Source organism: Podarcis filfolensis (genome assembly GCF_964270895.1).
Source record: "Podarcis filfolensis genome assembly, chromosome: 10".
Taxonomy (NCBI): Eukaryota; Metazoa; Chordata; class Lepidosauria; order Squamata; family Lacertidae; genus Podarcis; species Podarcis filfolensis.
The window spans coordinates 63548267-63570555 of NC_139612.1; the positions used below are offsets into that span (position 1 = coordinate 63548267).

The 22289-nt window shown below is 47.8% G+C and overlaps 1 protein-coding gene across 6 annotated transcripts in view; it reads right to left on the reverse strand.

Moving 5' to 3' along the window:
* Positions 1–13465, reverse strand: part of LOC310742912 (GTPase KRas) — a 79185-nt gene extending 65720 nt beyond the window's left edge. Inside the window, exons 1-3 of one of the 6 annotated variants that reach the window (XM_083572751.1) lie at positions 13340–13406; positions 12800–12966; positions 793–914 (exon numbers count right to left, since the gene is read on the reverse strand). In XM_083572751.1, the coding sequence (XP_083428877.1) occupies positions 793–903 (111 nt within the window). In that variant the 5' untranslated portion in view covers positions 904–914; positions 12800–12966; positions 13340–13406. Of the gene's footprint in view, positions 1–792; positions 915–11821; positions 11942–12799; positions 12967–13339 lie in introns of those variants that run through there. The other 5 variants (XM_083572748.1, XM_083572749.1, XM_083572750.1 and 2 more) reach the window with 5 other exon arrangements.
* Positions 13466–22289: the final 8824 nt, after the last annotated feature.

The window sequence follows — 22289 nt, forward strand, 5'->3', positions numbered from 1 at the left end:
CTCTGGCGGAAAGGTAAACAGCGTTTCCGTGCGCTGCTCTGGTTCGCCAGAAGTGGCTTAGTCATGCAGGAAGCTGTACGCTGGCTCCCTCGGCCAATAAAGTGAGATGAGCGCCGCAACCCCAGAGTCGGCCACGACTGGACCTAATGGTCAGGAATCCCTTTACCTTTACCTTAGACCCCACATGCCCCAGTACTGGGTCCCCACCCACCTGCTGAAGACCAGTGCTCTACATCAGGCATGCATTCCAGATCCAGGAACACGCTTTTAACATGCATTTGGGGACCCGTCTCTTAATCTTCCACCCTATATTTGCTGGGAGCACTCGCATTGCTCACGGAGGCTGTTTTGGGAAATTCCACAACTCAAGGAAGAAGGCTGCTGGGTTAAACCATTTTTGTCCCCTGCAAGTCAGCCAGTGAGAAAATCCACCTCCTCCAGTGGCTTTTGCCAGATGACTCCCACAGTCCATGGGTGGTTAGGGAACTAAGTTATACCAAGAGCAGAGTCATTGAAATGAATGGGCCCAAGTCTGTGAATAGCATGAACACAGCACAGCTCCATGCCTAGAGGAACATCGACAATCCACCTTTGACAGAGAGTCGTGAAGAATTAATAGACGATTAAAGGTTAAAAAGGGGGTTAATCCTTTATCTCTGTTATCGTTATGAACATATGCAAAACCCAAGAGCTAAATGCATCCTAGGAGAGCCCAGTCAAGATGGAAAAGAAGAAAACAAGATTCCTGCACTGCCTTGCGGTCTCTTATTCACTTATTAGGAAATCATTTACCTCTATTGTAGGGTCGTATTCATCTACGAAATGGTTCTGAATCAGCTGTATCGTCAGCGCACTCTTGCCCACGCCACCAGCTCCAACAACAACCAGCTTGTATTCCGTCATCTTCTGCAGGCCTGTTGAAGATGAAGCAGAAATATCAGCTTTATTCAACGGAACACTGGAGGCCCTTTGGCTACAGGTAACTCTTCTCGTTGCCTTTATTCGCAGGCTTCGTTTTCCAAATCCAACGTCGGAAATGGCAATATTCCAGAAACCAGGAGGGCATCTCGGTACACTAGGACACTCTCCAACCAACCTTGCATTTAACCACCCTAGAACAAAATAACTTCAAAAGGAAACACCAGGGGGCTGAACTGCAATTCATCAGGCAGTTATGAATTATGTCAGCTGGGTCTTGAATCGAGATTGTGGATTTTTGATTGCACTCCTTACACCACCAATGCTGGGATGTTTCTTTCGTCACCTTGTTTAATCGGCCATTGCAATTATTTTGCTTTTAGGGTTGTACAGTAGGGATGGGCAATATCTGGTTTTCAACATCACAATATATCACCAGCTAAACATTGTGATATACTGATATATCACCAGGTCTGAAATAAGGCATTAGCCAGTTTCATGGTTTTTCCTGCATCGTGATTTTTGCAAAGCACACAAACACACACACCCTGATTCACGATATATTGCCAGGTCAAAAATTATGAAACTGATATTACAATATGGACTTGAAACCAGTTTTGGACAATTTATCAACATATCGTCCAGCAAGTAATGTACAGCTAAGCTGGTCTCTGACTGGACTTTTTGCATTTCACTTATTTCTGATACCCTCATACACACCATGCTGCTCCCAGTCTCATGTATCTGAACGTAAGAGTGGTTCACCTAGTGGGGTGAAGCCACAGCAATGGCCTCCTGCACTTGCCAGCAGAGTCGAAGCGGCAGCAAGGTCCGGGTTGCGCCAGCACACCATGAAAACGTGTCTGGCACTCACACCAATGCAGCTGCAAAGGCCTGACTCTGCCGCTCCCTCAGTCCTGCCAAACCGCAGACATGGCTCAGCAGAAGGCGATTGGTGGTCTCCACCACATGGGACAACCTGCTCCTCCCACAATCCAAGAAAGATTGGGTTGCATTTAATAGAATCATAGAATGACAAGAGTTTGAAGGGACCCTGAGGATCATCTAGTCCAACCCTTCGGCAATGCAGGAATATGCAGCTGTCCCATATTTGTTAAATCTTCAGGGAGCCACGAGGCTCTTTGCTGTTCTTTTTACTATAAACGGCTAAGCTATGTCTCACGTAGAGTAAATAAATACGGAACAGAATTCCAGACCAAAGGGCTCACTAAACTCGACTATCATTCATTTAGCTCAGCCAGTAAAGCATGAGATTCACAATGCAAAATTAGAATATTCAGAGCATGCACATACATGGCACGTTCTGTACATACAGTGGTACCTCGGGTTACATACGCTTCAGGTTACAGACTCTGCTAACCCAGAAATAATACCTCGGGTTAAGAACTTTGCTTCAGGATGAGATCAGAAATCGTGCTCCGGCGGCACGGCGGCAGCAGGAGGCCCCATTAGCTAAAGTGGTGCTTCAGGTTAAGAACAGTTTCAGGTTAAGTACGGACCTCCAGAATGAATTAAGTACTTAGCCCAAGGTACCACTGTATGACCAACAGCATTCAAAAGAGTGTTTGCCGTCCTGCCACACTCAATCTCATTGAAAATGGCATGTACAAATGAAAATTCAATGGTCTCAGTAGTGGAGATCAAAGTAACTGGCAAATGGCACTATATAGCTTTGGCCAAATTGCTGCCATTCATTCAGATGACCTCCAAAGGCAATGGCCAAGTGACACAAATACTCAAGTTTTGGTCATCTCACTATGCCAATGAGCATGTTGGGACAACAATGCCACAGCAGATCAGACAATGCGAGAGTTGTGCTTCAAACACATCCAAAAAGAAGGGCTAGCAGGAATTACTTTAAGATTCCAAGCATATAACTGACCACCTTCAAGTATTTTTCCAGATCTACTCAGGAGAAGTTAAATCACCATCCCTAAAATTCCACAGAGGACGCGGGTAGTGCTGTGGTCTAAACTACTGAGCCTCCTGGGCTTGCCGATCAGAAGGTCAGCGGTTCGAATCCCCGCAACGGGGTGAGCTCCCGTTGTTTGGTCCCTGCTCCTGCCAATCTAGCAGTTCGAAAGCACACCAAAAATGCAAATAAATTAATAGGTACCGCTCCAGCGGGAAGGTAAACAGCATTTCCATGCAATGCTCTGGTGTCAGTGTTCTGTTGCGCAAGAAGCGGCTTAGTCATGCCTGCCACATGACCCGGAAAAACTGCGGAACGGACAAATGTCGGCTCCCTTGGCCTGTAAAGCGAGATGAGCGCCGCAACCCCAGAGTCGTTCGCGACTGGACTGTCAGGGGTCCCTTTACCTTTAAAATTCCATAAATACATTTAGTGTCCAAAAATTACTGGGCCAACAAGTGCCAAGGGAAGGAGAGAGCAGCAACCTTCTCTTTCCCCCCCCCCCCAATCCTGCTGGTATTCATGGCATCAGTCAAATGGCATCAGTTTGGTTGTAAGTCGCTTTTAATTGACCTGGGTAAGACACAGCAACTAACTAACTAACTAACTAATAATAATAATAATAATAATAGGTACACACTGCTTGGAGGGCTGTTCAGCCTAGGACATCCACTAAGGAGTGAGAAATGGGGCACAGCCCACCAACTGTGGACATCTAAACAGCAGACACAGCCTTCCACACTATGGCAATATGTATTGCATGGCATTTAAATGATGCCTAAATCCAAACCTGTACATATAAATTGGCACATTCAAATATTACGTGATTATGTGCTCTCGCATCCCTTTTTTGGGGGGAGGTGCCAAGCGGCTACCATGAATGTACCCTGGTGTCAGATTCCCCTTCCTCAGGAAATAAAGTCAAGGACTTTTTGAATCAGAAGAACCTTCTCTCTCCCCAACCCCAAATCCCATTGACATTTATTTTATTTTTTATTTTTTTATTTTTATTTTTTTGGAATGGCTTAAAGCAGGCAAATGCATGGGCAAACTCAGCCCTCCAGATGTTTTGGGACTACAACCCCCATCATCCCTGACCACTGGTCCTGTTAACTAGGGATGGGAGTTGTAGTCCCAAAACATCTGGAGGGCCGAGTTTGCCTATGCTTGGCTTAAAGTTACAAGAAAGGAGATTCCTAATAAACATCAGGAAGAACTTTCTGACAGTAAGAGCTGTTTGACAGTGGACCAGACTTCCATGAGAAGTTGTGGACCCTCCTTCCTTGGAGATTTTTAAGCAGAGGCTGGGTGGCCATCTGTCAGGGATGCTTTTGTTGAGATTCCTGCATTGCAGGGGGTTGAACTAGATGACCCTTGGAGTCCCTTCCAACTCTACAGTTCTATTATTCTATGTCATCAGGCGTCAGAAGCAGAGGCATTTATTGTACAGTAAGCCTGCAGCTCACGCAGGGGCTGTGTTCCAGGGATCAAACCTTGAGCCAAAATGGCTTATTATCAAAACACATTGGGTTCAATGGCAGGTGGGGTTGCCAAAGTCAATTTTCCTGGATCCCTGCCCGGTTTTCCAATACCCTTTTTTTAAAAAAAAAAAATTGCTATGCGCGTAATGCTGAATGCACACAAGTTAAATGTTCATATGTTGTGGGTTTGCCGTATTGAGAGCATTGGCCAGAAGCACAGCCCCCGGCAACATGCCTCGAAAGCGACAGAAATTAACTAAAGACAGCTCCACCATAGCCTATGTGAGTAAGAGGGAGCTGAACCATGGTTTCCTGATTCCAAGGCCAGTGTACTCACTGAATCAGGTTCAGGAATCACTTTAGAGCTATTTACATACCTAATAATGCTGTGAGGAGGAATTAAAGAACCTTTTGATGAGGGTGAAATAGGAGCGCAAAATATGGTTTGAAGCTCAACATCAAAAAAACAAAAATCATGGCTACTGGGCCCATCACCTCCTGGCAAATAGAAGGGGAAGAAATGGAGGCAGTGAAAGATTTTACTTTCTTGGGCTCCATGATCACTGCAGATGGTGACAGCAGTCACGAAATTAAGAGACGCCTGCTTCTTGGGAGAAAAGCAATGACAAACCTAGACAGCATCTTAAAAAGCAGAGACATCACCTTGCCAACAAAGGTCCGTATAGTAAAAGCTATGGTTTTCCCAGTAGTGATGTATGGAAGTGAGAGCTGGACCATAAAGAAGGCTGATCGCCGAAGAATTGATGCTTTTGAATTATGATGCTGGAGGAGACTCTTGAGAGTCCCATGGACTGCAAGAAGATCAAACCTATCCATTCTGAAGGAAATCAGCCCTGAGGACAGATCCTGAAGATGAGACTCCAATACTTTGGCCACCTCATGAGAAGAGAAGACTCCCTGGAAAAGACCCTGATGTTGGGAAAGATGGAGGGCACAAGGAGAAGGGGACGACTGAGGACGAAATGGTTGGATAGTGTTCTCGAAGCTACCAGCATGAGTTTGACCAAACTGCGGGAGGCAGTGGAAGACAGGAGTGCCTGGCGTGCTCTGGTCCATGGGGTCATGAAGAGTCGGACACGACTAAACCACTAAAGAACAACAAAATAATGCTGTATATCACTTTACACTCAAAAAGATTCCACAGCAATTTATAGTAAATCAGACCACCACCACCACCACAATTAAAACACAATTTTCAAAATTTATCACTGACACACACACTGCTATCAAGTTACTTGACTTTTTTATCATGAACACTTGAATGTTGAATGTCTTATCTGTAAAAAAAAATGCATTTACTCTGATGGCACCGGCAAAACCTATTTTTAAATTTACGACTTCAAACAATATTATTGTAGGGCTGCTGTTGGCTGTCATGTTCTCTCCTATTAAAGTCCATTTTTATCTAGTTAGGTAATTTATGAGCCAATATATACCAAAGAGGGACTTTTCTTGTACTTTGAACTTGAGAAACACATCATTATCATGATGCAGCGCCTGCTGTAATTAAATGAAACTCACAAGTTCCATATTACTTGGTTTAGGTGCTAATCTAACAGAGAAAAACATCCTATTTTCTTTCTTCATCAGACCGATAAAACTTACTCAGCAAAGAGCTTTTAATAAATTCATAACAGATTACGTGACGTAGGTTAGGCAGAAACACATTGCGGCTGCCGCTTCCCCAAAGCCAGTACAGGATAAACTGGGATTAGAGTCGATGTTTCTCACTTCCAAACTTGAAGATACCAGCCAAGTGCTTTTCAGTTTTTCAGACTTCAAGGAACCGTTGCTGCTTTGGACTTGCCTGCCAGATAAAACTCTTGATGGAACCTCTGCAAGTTGCAGAGAATTCTGGCACATGTTGCAAGGTGTGCAGCCAGCTCACCTGTGCACTAAGCAGACCTGTGCACTAAGCAGACCTCAGCTTGAGCTCTGTGCATGGACAACATGGCCCCAATACAACCCTATATTCCTTTGAATATGTACAAAGAAAGAAAGTTGTTGTTGCTGTTGTTGTTTAGTCGTTTAGTCATGTCCGACTCTTCGTGACCCCATGGACCAGAGCACGCCAGGCACTCCTGTCTTCCACTGCCTCCCGCAGTTTAGTCAAACTCATGCTGGTAGCTTCGAGAACACTGTCCAACCATCTCGTCCTCTGTCATCCCCTTCTCCTTGTGCCCTCCATCTTTCCCAACATCAGGGTCTTTTCCAGGGAGTCTTCTCTTCTCATGAGGTGGCCAAAGTATTGGAGTCTCAGCTTCACGATCTGTCCTTCCAATGAGCACTCAGGGCTGATTTCCTTCAGAATGGATAGGTTTGATCTTCTTGCAGTCCATGGGACTCTCAAGAGTCTCCTCCAGCACCATAATTCAAAAGCATCAATTCTTTGGCGATCAGCCTTCTTTATGGTCCAGCTCTCACTTCCATACATCACTACTGGGAAAACCATAGCTTTTACTATACGGACCTTTGTTGGCAAGGTGATGTCTCTACTTTTTAAGATGCTGTCCAGGTTTGAAAATAGATACCAGCGGGCAAAGCATTTTTCAGGGGAAGTTGCCCATCATAACTGATCTCTTCGTGACAGTCCCACATTCAACTGCATCCACATAAAAATCCACATCCAAAAACATTTCAATATGTGTGATTACGGCTGACTATTGGGCATGCCAGCTGAGGCGGATGAGAGTTGTGGTCCAAACCGTCAGGAAGACACCGTAAGAATTGGAAGAAAATGTTAGTGGTGCTGGAAAACACGTTTATGATGCCTGGAACAACGGAACAAGGGTAGCTTAATACGACACTCTCCAGTTCTTTTTGGCTAAAGTTGGGCTAAAGTTCATCTTGGCTAAAGTCGCCAGGGATGATGGGAGGTAGAATCCAACAGGCATCTAAGAGGGTCATAAGTTCCCTCCATCCCTGCAACTCTAGAATGTGTTGGCTGAGGTTCCTGCATTGCAAGGGGTTGGGATAGATGACCGTCAGGGTCCCTTCCAACTCTACATTTCTATGATTCTATGGGTTCCACGTGCCACAAAGGTTCCACAACCACATCCAGCAGTCTTTGGAAGGTACAAGGACTGGAGCTGCCACAACAAACACATCCAAACCTGGTTCACACGATGCCTATGCAATGAGACAGTGTCTTTTCTTGCGCAAGCCAGACTTTAAAAATACCGCAGGTGAGCTTTAGAGCTACGCAGACATTTTTCACCAGGCTGAGCTGCTCTGCCGGATTATACTTTATCCTAGCCAAGCTTGCCACGTTTAAGAAATAGGAAATAATAGTTACAGAACGTTAATAAACATTACAGAAGCCATCTATGGACAGGGTGGTGGGAAGCTTTAACCACTCAGGAATTCCCCCACTGGCAATATGGCCATTTCTGCATATCCAGCACTCAAGACCTCTCCAATTTGAACCACAGGGACTCCGCAAAAACCTTTACCACACTGCATACTCTGGTTACAGCAAGCGGCAGGCAGGCCACTTGCCACAAGAACAGGGAAATGGCACATCCACAAGGTCTTCAGTACTACTCGGCATCTAGATTTGCCCAATACAGTGGTACCTTGGTTCTCAAACTTAAACTGTTCCGGAAGTCCATTCCAAAACCAAAGCGTTCCAAAACCAAGGTGCGCTTTCCCATAGAAAGTAATGCAAAATGGATTAATCTGTTCCAGACTTTTAAAAACAACCCCTAAAACAACAACGTAACATGAATTTTACTATCTAACGAGACCATTGATCCATAAAATGGAAGTAATAAACAATGTGCTGCAGTCACACAATCAATCAGTAGTTGAACTGGGTTCCACACAGTCAGCAAAACAAAACGAAAAAGAGCCGCAAAAACGCAAAATAAAGAGCAAAAACAGACAGACCTCAGCGTAACACTCAAATCGGAACCATAACACTCAAGACGGATGCGTAACACAGAAAAAGTTCGCAAACTGGAACACTTACTTCCGGGTTTGCAGTGTTTGGGTTCCAAGTTGTCTGAGTACCAAGGCGTTTGAGAACCAAGGTACCACTATATAGAAAACAAAATTTTGTTTGGTTTAAAGTTTAAACTCCTAATCCCCAATATTTGTTCATATTCATCTCTCAGTAGTTTTGCAGGTAGAAGATCTGGGCTCAATCCCAGGCATCTCCAGGTAGGGGCTAAGAGAGACCCCTGCCTGATGTGCGGGGAACAACTGCCAGTCAGTGCAGAGGACACTCAGCCAAATGGGCTTGTGGAATATAAGGCAGCCCCGCCCCCTTTTGCCTCTGGCCCCACCCACTTTTTGTCTGTTACTCCACCCACAATGGAATTATACAGTTGGAAAGGACCCCCAGGATGATCCGGTCCAACCCACTGCAATGCAGGAACCTTTTGCCTAACCTGAGGCTCAAATAATAGTAACAACAACAACAAGAACAACAACAACAACTTTATTATTTATATCCCGCTCATCAACAACAACTTTATTATTTATATCCTGCTCATCAACAACAACTTTATTATTTATACCCCGCTCATCAACAACAACTTTATTATTTATATCCCGCTCATCAACAACAACTTTATTATTTATATCCCGCTCATCAACAACTTTATTATTTATACACCGCTCATCATCAACAACAACAACTTTATTATTTATACCCCACTCATCTGGCTGGGTTCCGCAGCCACTCGAACCCATGGCCCTGAGATTAAGAGTCTCATGCCTTAAGATCAAAAAGACGCCCTATCCCTGGGGTATCAGGAGGATCTCTCTCCTTTCCCGATGGACCTAAGAGACTACATAAAATCTCATTGGATGTACATAGCAAGCATGAAGGTTCCGACAGATTAGAGCTGGCAGAAGCACAAAAGGAATATTTGCAAAATACTGCCCCCCAAGGGGGGAAATGGAAGGAAGATTTTCCAGGAAGGGGGACCCCACGCAGGAGAGGAACAATGTCCGGGAGGGATGAGGAGGAAGTGGGGCGCATCCAGGATGGAAGGGGCAGGAAGGTCCCCTTCCTTACTTCCTTCAAGGGGTGGCGGGGAAGGAAGGCAGACACCCCACCAAAAACACACTCAGAAACTATCCCCGCCGCCCTATATGGGAGCCGGAATGACTCTCAGGAAAGTTGAACCACCAGGAAAGACTTTGCAGTGGAGAGGGGGAGGAGGAAGGAGGAGAGAAGGAAAAGATGTCTAACTTTTTGAATGTTTCCATTTTTGCCATTTTGAAACAAGGAAGAGTCACCATCGCGCGCGTGTGTGTGTCCCCCCCCCCCATTTTCATTCATTTTCTCCCCCCCCCCCCGCGTTTATTTCCTTCGAAGACGGAAGGGGGTGGGGGGAGAAGCCCCGCAATGAAGGACAAGCAGAGCAGGGAGGGGAAAGACCCAAGTGAAAGGGCGGGGGCGGCAGCAGCATGCCACTAGGTCCGGGGGCAGAAGCGGCTGGCTTCGGGGGCTTCTTCGCACGGGGAGCCCACCGAGTCCCAACGCCGGGAGAGGGCGCGGCTGTTTCTCGCGGGGGCTACTAAGTCCCGGAGCAGAGGCGAATGGGGGTGGGGGGCTTCTTCACCCCACTAGGTCCCGGGGCAGAGCCAGCTGGGCGGGAGGCGGCTAAACCCCCGAATCAGTGCCAGTAGACCTGGGGCAGGGGCTCATCCCGGGATGCCACTAGGTCCCGGGGCAGGGAAAGGCGAAGCTTTTGAAGGCGCGGCTGCCCACTAAGTCCCGGGGCAGAGGCGGTCGAAGGGGGAGGGCTTCCACTAAGTCCCCGGGCGGGGGCTCCCCACTAAGTCGCGGGAAGGGGCTGTCCACTAAGTCCCGGGGCAGGCAGGGGCTCCCACTAAGTCCCGGGGCAGGGGCAGGCAGGGGCTCCCACTAAGTCCCGGGGCAGGGGCGGGCAGGGGCTCCCACTAAGTCCCGGGGCAGGGGCGGGAAGGGGCTGCCCACTAAGTCCCGGGGCAGGCAGGGGCTCCCACTAAGTCCCGGGACAGGCAGGGGCTGCCCACTAAGTCCCGGGGCAGGCAGGGGCTGCCCACTAAGTCCCGGGGCAGGCAGGGGCTCCCACTAAGTCCCGGGGCAGGCAGGGGCTCCCACTAAGTCCCGGGGCAGGCAGGGGCTCCCACTAAGTCCCGGGGCAGGCAGGGGCTCCCACTAAGTCCCGGGGCAGGCAGGGGCTGCCCACTAAGTCCCGGGGCAGGCAGGGGCTCCCACTAAGTCCCGGGGCAGGCAGGGGCTCCCACTAAGTCCCGGGGCAGGCAGGGGCTGCCCACTAAGTCCCGGGGCAGGCAGGGGCTCCCACTAAGTCCCGGGGCAGGCAGGGGCTGCCCACTAAGTCCCGGGGCAGGCAGGGGCTCCCACTAAGTCCCGGGGCAGGCAGGGGCTCCCACTAAGTCCCGGGGCAGGCAGGGGCTGCCCACTAAGTCCCGGGGCAGGCAGGGGCTCCCACTAAGTCCCGGGGCAGGGGCGGGCAGGGGCTCCCCACTAAGTCGCGGGCAGGGGCTCCCACTAAGTCCCGGGGCAGGGGCAGGCAGGGGCTCCCACTAAGTCCCGGGGCAGGCAGGGGCTCCCACTAAGTCCCGGGGCAGGCAGGGGCTGCCCACTAAGTCCCGGGGCAGGCAGGGGCTCCCACTAAGTCCCGGGGCAGGGGCGGGCAGGGGCTCCCCACTAAGTCGCGGGCAGGGGCTCCCACTAAGTCCCGGGGCAGGCAGGGGCTCCCACTAAGTTCCGGGGCGGGCAGGGGCTCCCACTAAGTCCCGGGGCAGGGGCAGGCAGGGGCTCCCACTAAGTCCCGAGGCAGGCAGGGGCTGCCCACTAAGTCCCGGGGCAGGCAGGGGCTCCCACTAAGTTCCGGGGCAGGCAGGGGCTCCCACTAAGTCCCGGGGCAGGCAGGGGCTCCCACTAAGTCCCGGGGCAGGGGCGGGCAGGGGCTCCCCACTAAGTCGCGGGCAGGGGCTCCCACTAAGTCCCGGGGCAGGCAGGGGCTCCCACTAGGTCCCGGGGCAGGGGCTGCCTACTAAGTCCCGGGGCAGGCAGGGGCTCCCACTAAGTCCCGGGGCAGGCAGGGGCTCCCACTAAGTCCCGGGGCAGGCAGGGGCTCCCACTAAGTCCCGGGGCAGGCAGGGGCTCCCACTAAGTCGCGGGCAGGGGCTCCCACTAAGTCCCGGGGCAGGGGCTGCCTACTAAGTCCCGGGGCAGAGCCAGCTGGGCGGGAGGCGGCTAAACCCCAGAATCAGTGCCAGTAGACCTGGGGCAGGGGCTCATCCCGGGATGCCACTAGGTCCCGGGGCAGGGAAAGGCGAGGCTTCTCAAGGCGCGGCTGCCACTAAGTCCCGGGGCAGAGGCGGCTGGGGGGGGGAGAAGTGGGAGGCGCCCTGAACCCCGGGTCACTTTCCCGCGGGGTGGAAATAGGTCCCGGGGCTTCCTCTGGAGAAGGCACCCCCACCCAGCCCCTTGGGGAGCACCTACCTCCTCTTCCTCCTCCTCCCGGGTCTCTCCGGAGGCGCCGCCGCCGCTGCGCGAAATGGCCGGAGCCGGGGCTGGCGCTGCCGAGCGCCGAGAAGAGGATGGAGGGGTGCGCTTTAAAAGAGAGAGTGTGTGAGAGAGGGAGCCATCGATACCCTCGGCAGCTCGATTCGGCGGCCTGAGCAGGCAGAGCAGGGGTGGGCGGGGCGAGGAGGAGGAGTGGGCGGGGCTGGAGAGGAGCCGCAGCCCGGGATTCTTGCTGCAAGGTTCGCTTCTCCCTCGCGCAGCTGCAGCAGCCGCGCGCCGTGTAGATGCACCAGACCCGGTTATATAAAACGGCGGAGCTCTGCCAACCGTTTGCACGCTTCCTTGGGAGCAAAGCAAGCCTCCATTGCACGCACGGGGGTTTTACATCCGAGTAAGCGTGCGTTGCAAACCGGGCTTGCAGCAAGGAGGGATTGATATATATATATTAAATATTTTTTATTTTTTTACAGTAATTGATAGGCATGCTGCAGCAGGTTCCGCGCTGCCCTCCCAGTACCCGCTGAGCGCCGGGGCGGGGCGGAGGGGGTGGCTTGCTTCCAAGTAAACACGCACAGACGGTCGAGTTGGCACTTCTAAAATGCGTTTTTTAAAAAATAAAAATAAAAATGCAGCTGCTTTGAACTGGGCAGGTGATGGTTGTGGGGTTTTTGTTTTGTTTTTTTTAGCGGTGGGTTATCAAAATCAAAAGAATCCCGACCTGTCATTATTAATAAAAGACGATGGCAAAATAAATCACAGCGGATGAACGACGGCCTGAAGGCACCCAAAATCACCCGGGAAGCAGGTTATTGGGATTTTTAAAAAGACCGTCAAGTACGTTTGTCTATGGGAGTGCCGTGTTTGGTGAATAAAGTGGCGATCTGTCAAGATGATGTAAATAACAAACAGTTACCTTTAAATGCTGTGGAAACTATAAATGACGCGAAAACGTACCAGGAACAAGTCACACGAGGTAAGGATGGTGCGTGTGTGGTTTTCCCCTCTTCCCTTTTGCCGAGAAATGTGACAGCCATGCAGAATTGAAACTGATCGTATGCGAGATCCATTTACATCACCCTGTAAAGCACTTCGGATCGCTGCACAGAACTCCGATAATTATCCTACAAAATCCGATGAACTAAAGGGATGCTGATCAAACAGAATATATACCATAAAACCAATAAGGCGATCCGGAACTGGATTTACAGATAGACGAATGAATTACAACGTCAGTGTTTTATGCGTTACATAAATGATGAAGCATAATGCCACTTCTTAAAAAAAAATACTCTGAATTAATACTTCTGGAATAACTACCACCACCCCTTGGTTTTAACAGCCAGTAATCAATGTAGCATTCAGGCCTTTCAGAAAACATTGGGGGGAGGCAGGATAATTATACAGATGGGGACCCCGTCCACTGCCCCCAAATATCCTCCCCCCTTTGTACACGGTCCCCCCCTCCCCATACACACACAAACACAACCCTCTTACCCCTCTCTCTGTCTCCAGCCCTTGATGCTTTTGCTGTTTCCAGGACGTACATACAATTCAACTTCTCTGCCCAAGGCAGGTTCCAAAATAACAGGCACCTACTCTGTTATTGGCTGGTGAGGAGGAAGAAGGGCGTGTTACAAAATCTTTATCTGTGTGTACCTATGTATGCGGTGCAGTCAGCTGTGTTGTGTGTGTGTTTGTGTATTAGGCTGTAATGGGTTGCAAAGGTGTTTCGTAAGTGCAGCCTACCTATTTAGCTAGCTGGCTGCCTGCAGCAAGTCGCTTGGCATGCCTTGGAAAATTGCACCAAATCCCAGGGCTTTACCTGCCAAGCCTTACTGATTTGTCTTGGTGTTCGTAACAAATGGTGCATCCTAATGCTCTCTTTTTTTTCTTTTTGAAAGCAGCAAATGGGTTTGGGGTGGAGAGTCCCGATTGGAACGCAGCCCCTCGCTCTAATCAAAATGTCTTGGAAGTAAGCCCCCTTGGGTTTGGTTTACTTCAAAGTAGGGATGCGTAAGATTGCCTGAAGGGTACAGAGAGAGGGATTTCCAGCATTGCAGTCTAGCAATTGTGCCTCTCAAGATCTGTTTGTTGTTTTTTCCCCCTCCTGTTTCAGCAATTGGGGTTTGTGTGGGGAGGAGATGGAATTTAGCCAGTGGTGATTTCTTGAGAATTCTCCCATAATTTTCAGAGTTACACCCGCAATCCCGGCTCTTCAATGTCATTCCCAGAGTAACTTGCAAAATGTAAAAAGCACAACGAAATGACGTTTGTAAATTAAAGATGAATCACCGTTTTTATTGTATATAGATCACCCACCTGAACCCAAAATGGCTAATGAATGTAATAAATAAGTTGCAAATATTAGCAGTGATTCCTGCATTGCAGCGGGTTAGTCTAGATGGTCCTTGGGGTCCCCCTTCCACCTCTACAATTCTATGTCTTGAATACAATGTGCGTACTCTCCCTCCCTTCAATTTCCTCCATCCCTCTGCCCTCCCTCTTGGGATTGCGGGATTGCAAGTGCCTTGGGGCAGGGACCAGTCTTTTTGATGCTGCTCTGTGGAGCAGCGTTTAATTTAAATGCGTAATTCCTTCTAATAGCAAACGCAGACTGCGAGTGCTGGCAGGGTTGCAGCCAAAATGGGGTCACTGAGAATCAAGAGGGAGGTATTTACATGGTTGGAGGAGGAGAGGTTGCAGAAACAGCTGTGGGGGGGACTTTTCCCATCCTAACCCCCTGGGAAACTCCGTAAACCTGCTGTACCTAGAACTGGGTGAGAAAAGGGCAGCTGAATGGGTAGCAGCTGTGAGCAGCCCGAGGAAGTACCATATACCAGGCTTCCTCAAACTCAGCCCTCCAGATGTTTTTGGCCTACAACTCCTATGATCCCTAGATAGCAGGACCAGTGGTCAGGGATGATGGGAATTGTAGTCTCAAAACATCTGGAGGGCCGAATTTGAGGAAGCTTGCCGTATACCTTGGGCCCTGCCCATAAAAAAATAAAGTCTAGAATGAGAGACTAGTGTGATGTCTGCCATTTCCAGGAGTTCTTCTCATTGTGGGACTCCTGTGGGTTAGCTGAGAGGGTTTGGGGACCCTAGGTGAAAACTTGGAAGCTGAGAGAAAGGATGTTTCAGGAGGAAAACGAACTGATATTGATATATATATATATATATATATACACACACACACACACACACCGTTTTTTTGCTCTATAAGACTCACTTTTTCCCTTCTAAAAAGGGGAAATGTGTGTGCGTCTTATGGAGCGAATGCAGGCTGCGCAGCTATCCCAGAAGCCAGAACAGCAAGAGGGATTGCTGCTTTCACTGCATAGCGATCCCTCTTGTTGTTCTGGCTTCTGAGATTCGGAATTTTTTTTTTCTTGTTTTCCTCCTCCAAAAACTAGGTGCGTCTTGTGATCTGGTGCGTCTTATAGAGCGGAAAATACGGTGTGTGTGTGTATATATATATATATATATATATATACCTGTAACTTTGTATTAATGCAACATTTTTATATGTAATGGTGTGTTTTTGTAATGTTTTGTTTAAACTGCCGTTGCTTTCGGGTTTTTTATACGCTGCTTACAGATATTGTTAATATATTATGCGGTACAGAAATTAAATAACCAACCAACCAACCTGGAAAACTTTAAAAATGGGGGGAAATGTGGGCCTCTTTCTCCTCCAGAAAAGGAGAGAGAAAACAACCAGCCTAAAATCGCATCCACACCAAACATTTAAAGCACTCTTATACCACTTTGAACCGGCAAAGAATCCTGGGAAACAGTGGCGTAGCGTGGGTTGTCAGCACCCGGGGCAAGGCAAGTAATTTGCGCCCCCTAACCCATGGATTTGCCCTAACCCCAGATGTTGCGCCCGGTGCGGCCGGCCCCCCCTGCACCCCCCACGCTACGCCACTGCTGGGAAATGTAGTTTAAGTGTGCCAAGTGTTGTTAGACCCCTCGCAGAGCTACAATTCCCGAACAAAGGTTGAAGCGTGGGATGTTAAGTGTCAATGGGAAAAATAAAGTGGAAAACTTAGGAAAGGGTGCAGGGAGTAAATTGGCCAGCTACAGCCCCTTACAGCCTTTTATCGCAGCCTTTTTGCCAGGCTGGTGCTTTACAGATGTTTTGAACTACAACTTCCACCAGCCCCTTTTTGCCAGTGTGGCAAAAGGTCTGGCCTGTTGTGTCCTGGAAGAAGGCGCAGCTGGCACACTGGAAAGGAGCACTCTTGTTAGGAGGTGAATCACAAACTTGTAGCATTGGAAGGATCCCTGTGGCCATCTAGTCCAACCCCTGCAAATGCAGGAAAGAGCACACTTGAATTCCCTTGATTCTACTATTTTCCAGATTACCAGTAACGTCCTCCATGCTCTGCTTTGGCAATGAGATGCTTGTAACTTCCCAAAGCTCAATTCTTCAGGGAGTGTTCACAGGGCGGCAGGCCTTGCGGTGGCGATTTGTCCATATGTCACAAATGCTCAGTGGAACTATTGTGAAGGTCGGTGCGCACACAAGTCTTCTTTTTCCATGGATGGCTAGCAAACCAGCATGCCACAGCACAATGTCAAAAACTCCCTGACGTCAAAGAAGCCAGGAGAATCGGGGCAGACTGTTTTGATTTTGTCTTTTCCCCCCATAGTAAATTACCTCTGTAGGGTAGTCCTGAATTGGGAAGAGCAGAAAGCCTTTTCTTTTTTATATATATTTTTTTATTTTCAATGCAAAATTACAACAAAAATTACAAACATTGAATCCAAAATAAAACTATACAAACAAAAGAAAAGAAACAAAAAACCCCACACATACACAAATAAAAACCATATCTTCATTCTAATCTAGTCATTACATACATATGTACATATTGACTTCCTTCCTTTGTTCTAAGACCTCGAATTTTTTTTACTCTTTCTAAGTTGTTGTGTCTAATGTAGATTACTTCAGTCTTTATACTTTCAGATAGCCTTTTCTTTAGGGATTTTCTTTAGGGATTCCCGGTCTGATCCTGGCATCCTCACACGTGAGCCAGTGTGGTGTAATGGTTAAGAGCGGTACACTTGTAATCTGGTGAACTGGGTTCAATTCCCCGCTCCTCCACATGCAGCTGCTGGGTGACCTTGGGCCAGTCACACTTCTCTGAAGTCTCTCAGCCTCACTCACCTCACAGATACAGATAGGTAGCCGTGTTGGTCTGCCATAGTCAAAACAAAAAAATATTTTTTTCCTTCCAGTAGCACCTTAAAGACCAACTAAGTTAGTTCTTGGTATGAGCTTTCGTGTGCATGTGTGTATCTGAAGAAGTGTGCATGCACACGAAAGCTCATACCAAGAACTAACTTAGTTGGTCTTTAAGGTGCTACTGGAAGGAAAAAAATATTTTTTTGTTTTCACCTCACAGAGTGTCTGTTGTGGGGGAGGAAGGGAAAGGAGAATGTTAGCCACTTTGAGACTCCTTTGGGTAGTGATAAAGCGGGATATCAAATCCCAAAAACTCCTCTTAAGTTGGTCATTAAAGTCAGAGGAAAAATTTCTCATACTGAGCACTTAACTCTGCAACTTTCCCAACCGAGTTCAATGGGAAATATAAACACATAACAGGGCATTTTGGAGCTTTAGCTCATGTTGTATCCATGCCTCCTGAACTCGTGCCGGATCTTGAGCAAGCTTTGAAGTTATAAACCAGGGCAGGGAACCAGCAGCCCTGAGGCTATTTGGACCAGCCTACCAGCATCTCCTGGGCTCAGCCCAATATTACACCATACTACTGGCATACAGTCTGTGGGTGCATGAGAGAGAGATTGTGTGCGCGATTATATGTGTCTGTTAAGGGTATGCAACTGAACTGGCCCTGGCCACTTTTGGAATGTGGCCCCTGACAGCTTTCCACAAGGGTAATGTGGCCCCTCTGCCCCCAAAAATATCCCCTACACCCAGGGCTTTGCTTGAGATTTGGGAACCTGGGGGTTCCTAGGGTATAAAAACGAATTGAGGGAACACTCACTCTGTGATTTTGCACACTTAAATGTTGAAACTTTGGACTGGCAACATTTCCTTTGATCTGCAGCTGTTCTTACCCTGTGAATATTGAGGAAAAATCCTCATCTTTAAAATCCCAGTTTTTACTGCAACGGACTAACAGAACTACTCCTCTAGACTACAAGTTACATACAGTTTCCTTTTGCTTTGTATTCTGAAATTTTCCCTCACTTTATCCCTCTTTCTTTCTTTCTTTCCTTCCTTCCTTCCTTCCTTATTACCACCCCCCAAACATGGGTATGTGCACAGACAGTTAAAGACGGTGTCTGATCAATATTTGTACGCACGTAAATAAAATGTCTCAGTAAACACAACAAAATCCTAAATATGAATACTCCTCGGTTTAGGATATAAAATAGGAATAGGAACCTAGGAACATAGTAACCTGCCTTATACTGAAAGCTGTATCTAGAGAAAGCTGCATAATCAGAAAATGTCGATGTTATTTAGGGCAAAGCAGAACTCACATAAGCCTGGTCTTAATAAGCGGTTGAAAGACGCTCAGGCCTTTACAGAATGCTTTACAGAATCCCCACCTCATTGGAAGAAAAGATGAGGGAGGAAGGCACAGGATTCCACATGATGACGCCTTTGGCCTCTTTCCCATAGTTGCAGGAGCAAGATAAGGCTCCGCTTGCTACACACCTGGAGCCAAACTAAAGGTGACACTCTAGCAGAGGCAAGACAGTCATCTCTTGGGAATGCATTGGCTGTGAGATTCCAGTATCCAAACGTGTTTGGATACACATTCCTACTCTCTGATTAGCAGATATAGGAATGTAGGAAACATTTCTCTGATGAAAATCGGGACGTCCTATTCTATTACTTAAAGCAAGATGAGCGCCGCAACCCCAGAGTCGGTCACGACTGGACCTAATGGTCAAGGGTCCCTTTACCTTTATTCTATTATTGGGATGCGGGTGGCGCTGTGGGTTAAACCACAGAGCCTAGGACTTGCCGATCAGAAGGTCAGCGGTTCGAATCCCCGTGATGGGGTGAGCTCCCATTGCTCGGTCCCTGCTCCTGCCAACCTAGCAGTTCGAAAGCATGTCAAAGTGCAAGTAGATAACTAGGTACCACTCCGGCGGGAAGGTAAACGGCATTTCCATGCGCTGCTCTGGTTCGCCAGAAGTGGCTTATTCATGCTAGCTTAGTACGCCGGCTCCCTCGGCCAATAAAGTGAGATGAGCGCCGCAACTCCAGAGTCGTCCGCAACTGGACCTAATGGTTTACCTTTACCTTTATTCTATTATTATTATTATTATTATTATTATTATTATTATTATTATTATTCCCTGCCCATCTGACTCTGGATGGCTTCCAACATATATAAAAATCTAATAAAGCATTAAACATTTAAAAACTTCCCTGGCCTCAACTAGAGCCAGGGCTTTTTCGGCTGTGGCCCCAATCTGGTGGAACGCTCTGTCACAAGAGACTAGGGCCCTGCGGGACTTGACATCTTTCCACAGGGCCTGCAAGACAGAGATGTTCCACCAGGCCTTTGGCCAGGGCACAGCCTGACTCCCTCCTTTGGCAATCTTCACAAAACTCTAGCCCAATGGTTGCCATCAATTTGATTCGAATTAATTTTATAATGAAATGATTTTAGAATGTTGTACTATTTTATTGTTGTTAGCCGCCCTGAGCCCAGCTTCGGCTGCGAAGGGCGGGATATAAATAAAAATTATTATTATTATTATTATTATTATTATTATTATTATTATTATTATTATACAGGCTGCCTTCAGATGGCTCGGGAGGTCGGATAACTCCATACCCTCCAACATTTCTCGGATGAAAATAGGAACATCCTAAGGAAAAGCAGGACAGTCACGTCAGAAACTTCTGTAAATCCGAGACTGTCCCTGGAAAATAGGGGCACTTGGAGGGTCTGGAAGACTATTGGTCTATCTAGGTCAGTACAGTGGTACCTCAGGTTACAGATGTTTCAGGTTACAGACTCCGCTAACCAAGAAATACAGTGGTACCTCGGGTTAAGAATGAGGCCCAAGGTACTATTTCTGGGTTAGCGGAGTCTGTAACCTGAAGCGTATGTAACCCGAGGTACCACTGTAGTACCTCAGGTTAAGAACTTTGCTTCTGGATGAGAACAGAAATCACACGGCGGTGGCACGGCGGCAGCAGGAGGCCCTATTAGCTAAAGTGGTACCTCAGGTTAAGAATAGTTTCAGGTTAAGAACAGACCTCCGGAACGAATTAAGTACTTAACCTGAGGTACCACTGTATTGTCTACAGCAACCAGCAGTAGCGGGACAGGGTTTCAGACTGAGGTCTGCCCTGGTCCTTCCTGGAGACTCCAGCCCCAAGATCTGCAGAAGAACAAAATATTTCTGGGTAGGGAAGTATAAGGGAGCGGACACCCCCCATAATAGCCCAGTACAGACTGGGCATACTCAGTGGTCAAATAACACTGGGTGTTTCCTGAGAGGGAAAAGTGAAAATGGAAAGAACACACACTGCAGTTTTTTGTTGCAGGCCCACTTCTCCCGTGTCAGTCATTTGCCTTGGCTCCGTCCACACTGACAGTCATTCATTGCTTATAACCTGGGTTTTCTAGGTCACTGGGTTAGCTGCTATACTTAAGATAAATATATGCTGGGTGCTGGTCATCATTTTCCCCGGCTAATTACCTGTGTCTGGCGGGAGGCACAGCCGCCCCTGGCAAGTTTCAGTGATGCCACTGTCAGAAGCTCAGCCTACACTCGAATAGGACCCTGGCAGAGACACATGCCCGACTGGCATGTTCTCTCCCTCCTGGTCGATCGTTCGGGAGCTTCAAAAGCTTTCTTCAGCCCGAACATCACAGTGACCGATGCCAACAGACTCTGGCACACTTAAGGATCCGCAGAGTCTATGCTGTTTGTGTAACAGACCTCAGCAACTCAGCATTTTGGCTAATCTACTTTATTTACATATAAACACACACGGAGCACTGCAACATGGCTCCCTCTCTCTAGCATCAGACAGCAAATAGAAAAAGGACAATAGTCCCACTTCACGGAACACAGTAACACAAACATCCTATCTCTGTCACTTCCCACTCTGTGGAGTCAAAACATACACCGTCATGTGATAGACAACAATCCCATGACTGCAATCACGGAGCAGGAATTCTAACAGCCACTGCTTGGCATCTGAGCAGGGCTGGTGCTCAATTATTCCACTTGGCATAACGTTGCTCTTATTTCTTTAACGGAGGCAAAACAAAGGACGAAGCCTCACTTGGCTCCTATAAATTCTCATAAATCAGAGACTAGTGAAAACTGACCTCTTAATGTAGCATTTCTCAAAGGGTGGGGCAGCAAAGGATGGCAAGTTTGGCGGGAAGATTCAAGGACAATCAATAATATGTTTTGGGAATGGCTTGTGTTCTTATGTAGCTGCATTGTTTTATTCTTTCTGGGTGTCCCATGGTCATATCATAAAGTAGCTGTGTTCTATGTTGTAAATGAAGCACTGCTGGGAGTTGTTTTATTTTCCTTTTCCAATGTTTAGGGAAGCTTTTAATGTTTAATAGATTATTGTGTTTTAATATTTTGTTGGAAGCTGCCCAGAGTGGCTGGGGAAACCCAGCCAGATGGGCAGGGTATAAATAATTAAAAAAAATATACAGTGGTACCTCGGGTTAAGTACTTAATTCGTTCCGGAGGTCCGTTCTTAACCTGAAACTGTTCTTAACCTGAAGCACCACTTTAGCTAATGGGGCCTCCTGCTGCCACCATGCTGCCGGAGCACGATTTCTGTTCTCATCCTGAAGCAAAGTTCTTAACCCGAGATACTATTTCTGGGTTAGCGGAGTCTGTAACCTGAAGCGTCTGTAACTTGAAGCGTCAGTAACCAAAGGTACCACTGTATTATTATTATTATTATTATTATTATTATTATATTTCTTACCAATAAATCTTTTTGAAAGTTTGAGAACCGCTGTCTTGATGGATCCTGCTGCTACTTTTGCCCAATAGAGAGAGAAGGCTAGTTTCTGATGTATGTAGATTAAAAACTGTACTTAGAGGCGAGGTTTAAAGGTGTGCATCAAGTTCCACCAACATGTCAGGACTTCCACCGATACCTATAGCCTCTCCACTAGTGGAACATGAAGATAGGATTGCACCCTTAGGCTGGGGGGGAAATGATCAGGAGAATCAGGGAAATGATGCGGCAGGAAGGGTTAATCTCGCCCCCAACCCCAGCGCACCACCACCAATCCCGTTCAACAATTGCCCCCCTCCACTGGCTATTTTTAACTTTTTTAAAAGTGCAGGTACATAGATCTCTTGTGAGTCATCTGCTTATACTATTAAGTGCAGGGGGTCCCCCTCCACTCCAGAGTTCCCACCCACTGTCTATTTTTGGAGGTGGTACAGTGCCTAA